The sequence below is a fragment of the Penaeus japonicus genome, unplaced genomic scaffold, assembly GCF_977035675.1.
Source record: "Penaeus japonicus unplaced genomic scaffold, GWHDUDI00000001_assembly GWHDUDI00000023, whole genome shotgun sequence".
In the NCBI taxonomy this organism is placed as follows: domain Eukaryota; kingdom Metazoa; phylum Arthropoda; class Malacostraca; order Decapoda; family Penaeidae; genus Penaeus; species Penaeus japonicus.
Genome location: NW_028234425.1, coordinates 31,441,847 through 31,449,346, shown reverse-complemented (window position 1 = coordinate 31,449,346; position 7,500 = coordinate 31,441,847). Strand labels below are relative to the sequence as shown.

General features: G+C 36.9%; 1 protein-coding gene across 5 annotated transcripts in view; it reads left to right on the top strand.

The window, feature by feature from the left end:
- Positions 1 to 7,500, top strand: part of LOC122250734 (protein Aster-B) — a 92,163-nt gene that overhangs the window by 47,370 nt on the left and 37,293 nt on the right. For all 5 annotated transcript variants that reach the window (XM_043012310.2, XM_086550364.1, XM_086550363.1 and 2 more), the window contains exons 2-4: positions 1 to 336; positions 1,049 to 1,232; positions 1,966 to 2,209. The exon at positions 1 to 336 is cut by the window's left edge and continues 207 nt beyond it. In XM_043012310.2, coding sequence (XP_042868244.1) covers positions 1 to 336; positions 1,049 to 1,232; positions 1,966 to 2,209 — 764 coding nt within the window. The remainder of the gene's footprint in view (positions 337 to 1,048; positions 1,233 to 1,965; positions 2,210 to 7,500) is intronic.

Genomic DNA, 7,500 nt, shown 5'->3' with positions numbered 1-7,500 from the left:
TTCTACCTCCACCATATCTTCCACATCTTCTTCCTCATCAGCCTCCACAAATGCCTTCTCCCATATGAATTCTCTGCAGTCCCCCCCCTCATCCAGTGTGACTCCTTCGGGTTGCCATGCCAATGCCAATGCCAATGCCAACCTCACTTACGCTGTCAGTAACAGCTCAGAGATGCCAGTGACCAACATCATTAGCACTTCCACACCAATTGGAGATGTAAACAATGCCCAGTGTAACTCCATTGGTGGCATAACTCCCCTTGACCTGTCCACCATCCCCCCAATAACACACGTCACACTGCCCACACCCACTGAAAATGGAGAGGGTAGATTCAGGTAATTTGTATTAGCTCTTCTGTCTTGTCTTGAGTTATGGTTCTCTAGAAAAGTCAGTAGGTTAAGAAGCCGTATGGAGAAAAATGTAAGATACGAATTTCATCTGAGAAGTTAATCAGAAATTTGAGTATTGGATAAGTCTAGATTTCATTAAATGGATGTTAGGTACTCGGGATCTTACAAATAACTAATTAGAGATTTATGAAACATGTAAATGTAAATGATGAAGTAATTTAGTGAAATTTTGGCAGTTTGCAGAGTCCCATTAATTGTCTATGTGGATACTAATCCATTCTTAGTAAGATTGGAATTATTGTATTTGTTGTTTCTATTGAAAAACTGTATGCAAATTTTATGTAGATGATCTATGGCTGGTGTTTTTGTGTGTATGTGTGTGTGTGTGTGTCTGTATGCATATTGTATGAATATGTGTAATTATATGTGTATATGCACATATATTTATGTATGCTCATAAAAAACACACATAAAAGCGCGTCCACACGCACACACACACACACACACACACACACACACACACACACACACACACACACACACACACACACACACACACACACACACACACACACACACACACACACACACACATATATACATACATATATAAACACATACACATGATGAATAAAGATTTACTTTTTTGTAAATGTATACAAGTAAGTTATATTGTATGTAGTTATTTTATTTCCAGCCATAGTCCTACACCAAGCCCAAAGCCAAGTCCCACTCTCTTGCCGCGGCAACCTTCCTGTGATAGCAGTGATGACAGAACAAACAGAAATGAGAACTCAGGATATATATCTAGAGAGGGTAGTATGGAGCGGTCATATGCTGATTCTTCGATCGACCACCAGCCCATGGACAAGACAGTTCAGGTAAGTAAGAGATTTCTCCTTCTTCTTTTTTTTTCTGTTTTCTTCTTCTTCTCATTCTTCTTCTTCTTCTTCATCTCTTTCATTTTCTTCTTCTCATTCTTTTTCTTTTTCTTCTCTTTCTTCTCTTTATCCTCTTCCTCTTCCTCCTACTCTTCCTCCTTCTCCTCCTATTTTGTGTAATTCCATCAGGTTTTCATGATGCCACTCAACAAGTTGTTTTCATAGATTTTGATAGCTATTTTATAATATAATCCAATTAGTGAAACAACTTTAAATTCTATTTGTGATATAATCCAATTAGTGAAATAACTGCATTCATGATAGAATCATGGATCAAGATTGATTAAGCAATATCAAGTAGCAATAGGGCAATCATGTGTTTCAGAATGTTAAAAAATCATAATGTATAACAATGTCTCTATACTGTTCCTACGAGAATGGAAATTTTTAAAGCACGCTAAGTATCTAATCAGTTGGTAATTGATGCTTAAAAATCATTATCTTGCAATAGTGCACAACTCTTCGCTCAGAAATTATCATTGATAGCCAGTATGATGTCTTTTTGTGTCTTGATATTTTTGTAAGAGATATGTCAATAATTCTGCTAATGAGCATGAATTGATAAGCTGTAATATTAAATTAATAATTGTTGATTATTATTTCTGCAACTAGGGATAGATGGACCATATATCCTTTCACATTGCTTATGTTCATGAGCTGACATCCCCTCCAGCATGACTCGGTGAGCCGATCATCAGAGTCTAGTCGGTCTGTGGAGGCACCTCGGACCCCAGAGATTAGCCACAGTATTAACGGCCTCGCAGTCAAGGAAAGAAAAGAATCCCGAGACTCAAAATCCAGTGATAAGAAGAGCAATAAGGCATGGTACAAGATGCTGAATCCAACTTACAAAAGCAGATCAGAGGACTTGAAGAGATTATTCAAGGACCTGCCATCAGATGAACGACTTATTGTGGGTTTGTATCTTAGTGCGCCTTTGGTTTCTCTTATCTTAACCCTTTTGGCAGGCAGTTAGTGTCCACCTATCTACCCCTAAAGGCAGCAAAAAATGGTAATTTTGAAATCTTCTTATATGTATTTTTCTGTATTTGTGTATGTACATGTGCCTGAGTGTGTGTGTATGTGCTTACATATAAAAAGTAGAAAAGGTATTTAGTGACAAACATTGTTAATTGTTATTTTAGCTCAAAATTCTTATTTTAACCATATTTACTAGCTTGGTATTTTCAATATACATTAAGGTTTTAAAATTTAGAGTGGGGGATAGAATGTCATCTTGCTGCAGTTTATGTTTCATAGCGATCCCTGCAATAAATGTTTTGCTACTTTGCCCATGAGAAGTCCAAGTATTTCAAAAGTGACACTGTAGAAAAGGAGAACAATGTGTCTATACAGATGCAAGTGCAATGAGATATACATACGTAACTATGTAAAATATGTATTTAGAGGGAGAGATCATAACGTTAGAGGATATCATCTGACCAGAGCAAAATATTCACATGACATGATAGCATGGCATCAAGCTTGAATGGGTTAAGAGATATTGATCATACAGCATATGTCATCTATTGACTGCATAAAGAAATACAGAATCACACAACGATTTAAAAATAAGCATTGTTTTACCAAAGTGACATCCAGTATGAGTGGTACCAACAATAAAAAAAGTAATATAAAAACTTGAAATCTTATGGGTGTTCGATGATTAATCTAAAAGAAAAGCATACAGACATATAAATATAAAATGAACAAGAACAGCCACAGTAGGAATGTGAATTCAGTCATGACCATTTGGATGTTGCTTATTATGATTTTTATGCAAAGAAACTGATATAAGTTTTATAGATAAGCATAATTCATTCATACTCAACACATTGTTAGAAACCCTTCAGACCAGTTGTAAGTAATGTACTAAATAGATTTCTAGGTATCCAGATAGGCCTGTATGTTCTTTGCTACAGTTCCCACATTCTACCATATGGCATAATCATGATCATTAACCTACAAAGTTTGCTTAGCACTCCTTATCCACATGCATAATTAAATCAGAATATTCAACTTCAACTAAGGGCAAATTTGGTCTTTACTGTCTGAGAAGATTGACTTTACACACCAGAAAATACATCTCCTAGTGGAATGTCAAATAGTTATGAAACAATGGAACAGCAAATTCGAAAAGGTTATGCTTGCATATGTGTGATAAGAGTGAATGACAACAAATAAAGATATGTAAATAGAATGAAATAATTAAACATGCATTAATCTCAGTATATATAGCAATAAAGCATACAATTATATGTATGTATAAAAGACAAAGATATAAAGAAGATAATGTCTAATGTAGTTCAGCAAGGAGGGGCTCCTAGGGAAAGGGGACAGGGAATGTGTGTGTGTAATAGTCCCTGATTAAGAATGGAGAGTTAGGGGTCCAAGGGAAAGGAGCAGGGAATGATATTTTGGATGTAGTAGTTTTTGATGGCTTAAAAGGGTTATAAAGGGATAAATGGGTGGGAGGAGAAATCACCAAGCCACATAGGAGAATGCTCAGTGAAATTGCATGAGGTTTGTAGGGACATATCAGAATGGGAAGATATCCCTCTGTGACCTAGAAGCTGGAGGAAAGGTGCTAGACTATCAGATTTACTAGTTTGCTCTAAAACACAGACAGAAAAACAGGCCACAAGTTTTCAAAGGCTGGTGCTCAATCGAGGCAACTCAGCTTGTAGGTGTAATTTAACCCCTAAAGGATGTGCATACTTGATTTACTCATGCTCAGGTAAAGATATCAGATAATTATTTAATTGTTTTATACTCTTATAATATAGATTTGATATGATATGGAAATCCAAATAATATTTTTTTGTGCAATTTGAAATAGAGTAGATGTAAGTTGATTGTTTAGTACATTTCTGCATCAGATCATAAGATAACATTCTTTTAAGGCTAACAATATGCTCAGTCTAAGTGGCTCAGACTGTTGATAATGGTAAAGAAAAAATTTCCAAAGGTTACAGAGAGCCATGAGCAACCACAAAAGTGTGAACCTGACATTTTCACTCACCTCACTGTGGTCAATAGACACACTGAGTCAGCCCTCGGATACTGAGCAAGGGTGGTTGGCAAAAAGCAAAGGATGCCAGATAGAGCCTGAATACCCTTACTTACTTTCATCTAACTTATTCCTCACCCACAACACTCCCAAATTTAATATTGCATGACATTATTTGAGCTGCTGTGGAATGATTAACACTAATGATTTTAACATTTACAAACATGAATCCAAAAGCTTGGTCTGATTATATATGTAAGAAAATGATAGATAATAAAGAAGTGCACTGCAGGCAAATTTTCAAGATTTACAATGGGATAAAGGTGATTATAAACTCTACCCAATAAATAAATATGTATTCAAGTCTGGCATATGGCATTAGATTCATCAAAAGGGAAGGGAGGGAGGGAGAGAAAGAAAAAGAAAAAGTTACACTAGAATGAAAGTCTTTTTATTCTATATATTCTCAATTCAATTTCAAAGGTGTCATCTCAAGCTCCTGTCAAAAGAAGGCCTTTTTTTCTTGAATATATTCCATTCATGGTCCCATAGTGTAAATGGATATGTTATTAACACAAGGAGGAAGTTGGGCATAGGTAAGATTACAGTCAGCTGAATTGATTCATGATATAAAGGTTATTATAAAGCATGAAACAAAGTGGCAGAATTAGCTAACACCTATTTGTTCATGAAGAGCAATTAGGTTAAGAATGGCTGTGGAAACTGGATATCTGTTTCATTAATAAGGCTTACAACTATTAGACCTTCCTGGGTATGTGGCATTCCAATGGGGTTTATTTCAAAGTGTGCATGTGATGTGTGCCTTTCTCACTCTTTCATTCAATTGTGATACTAGAATCATTTTTTGTTTTTTATCATATTGTGAGTTTTATATCAGCCATTTGATAGGCTTTGTCAGGTTTGTATTAGACTGATATTGTAGTATGAAGTCAAAATCAGCTCATTATGTTCTTTACACTTGTGACCAAAGTGTTAGTTTTACTATAATTGTGAAAAAAAAACATGAAGTGATGGGGAAAAGGAAGATGAACTCCTTATAGCTGTAAGTGACACAGCTCAAAGCACTGGTACAAGGGCATATTGCAGCCACTGCACAAGGCCTGGGTCACCTTTTTTCCATTTTGTCTGTACATTCTACACCACCAGTACTTTCGACCAGGGGTTAGCATCTGTTTGTGTATTGTTGCTCAATGAAGCTCAGGCTCTATAAAGATATTGGCTTGATCACCATGGAGTGTAGCTCTCTTGATGATCATTGGAGAGGACGGTACCATCTATTTTGGTAATTTTAACCCATTGTGGACGGGTGTCATGACATACATGACGCAGGAACTTTGGTGTGAGGACAGGCTTCATGACATTCATGATGTCGGGGGAATTTGGATCACCATGTTATTTTATTGTGCCATGAGTAATGAGTGAATGATGATGATAATAACAGTCATTATTCCTATAATTGCTGTAATATTAAGCAGAATGGGTATCACCTAACATCCAAAACCTAGATGGCACCACTATCTTCAAGCACCAGCAAGAGAGAGAGCCTGGAATGGCATCCATCCATCTCTAGCAAGCACTTTCTTTATAAAGCAATGGCACAGTTGCTGACCTCTTGCCCTAGAGTACTGCCAATGAAGGATGTGTGGGCAGAACAAGAAGAGGATGGTGACTCAAACCATGCTCAATGTCTACAATGAGCCCCTGTGCCATTAGGGATGCCTTTTACTGTGGCACTTACAGTCATAAGCCCAGGTTTCCTTCTTCTTTCCTGCATTTTCACATTATCCTCATTGTGGATGGTTATATGTATCGTATTCATTCATGACAATACATGCCTCACTCTGAAATAAAACCCATCCTGGAGACTGGGCAAGCAAATCAATCCCCCTGTCCCCAGTGGGTTAAACTAAACCTAGTCAGTGAATAATAGGGTAATTATAGTGATGATAATGATAATCACTATCATCAATCACCAGATAGAAATGATACCCATAGCACACCAGTCTCCCCTACTGTCATAACCCATTGCGGACGGGGATAGATTCGCTTGCCCAGTCTCCAGGATCGGTTTTATTTTAGAGAGAGGCAGCTTGAAGCAACATAATTTCAATCTTCCCACTCTCTTTCAATCACTCATTGAAAAACTAGAGCCGTTTTTTTGTTTTATTGAGTTTAGAGATTTATATGTGCCATATAACAGGCTCTATCAATGCTGCAGTTGACTAAAATTGTAGAATATGATCCATATTAGCTCATTATTTTTTTTATACTCAGTGTGATAGAAGTATTGCTGTTTTATGGGAGGACAGAAAGCAACTTTATTTTTTCGTATTATTATGCTGTCGTGAACGAATAAGAAACATATAACCACCTACAATGAAGATAACATGAAGAGGTAGGGAAGAGGTAGGAAACCTGTGTTTATGACTGTGAGTGCCACAATGAAAGGCATCCATATTGGCACAGAAGCACATTTTAGACACTGGGTATGGATTGAGTCACCTTCCTCTTTTCGTTCTGCCTGCACATCCTTCATCGGTGGTACTTTAGAGCAAAAGGTCATCAACTTGCTGTGTGTGATTGCTCTATAAAGATAGTGCTAGCTAGAGACTGTGGATGGGTGCCATTCAAGGCTCTCACTCCTACTAGGAGAAAGTAGTGCCATCTAGGTTTTGGATGTTAAGTTAGCTTAATATTATGGTAATTACAGTAATCATGACTGCAATTGTCATCATCACTCACTCCTTTCTCATAGCACAACAAAATAGCACAGTGATCCAAAATCCCCGAACATCATGTACGTCATGACATCTGTCGTCAGGCCAAAGATCCTACATCATGTATGTCATTTATGTCATGACACCTGTCCGCAATGGGTTAATGACTATTGTCAATATCACCATGACACCCATAGTCTGGACTAAAACTCACCTATCAATAATACACTGTTGACACCCATCTACAAAGCAATTGAATAGCTCTCTTAATTATTTTTCCTTCTTTTCCTTTCTTTATAATGCTTGGTTGAAAGAAAATTTGAAATTTTATCTTGAAGCAACATATCTCGATTTCTGACACTGACTAGCTTTTCCTTTGGTCATTGCTTGCCATACCCTTCCCCATCTTAATATTCTGAAGAATGAATTTGATGTTGTCACGTTAAAAAGGATCTTTTCC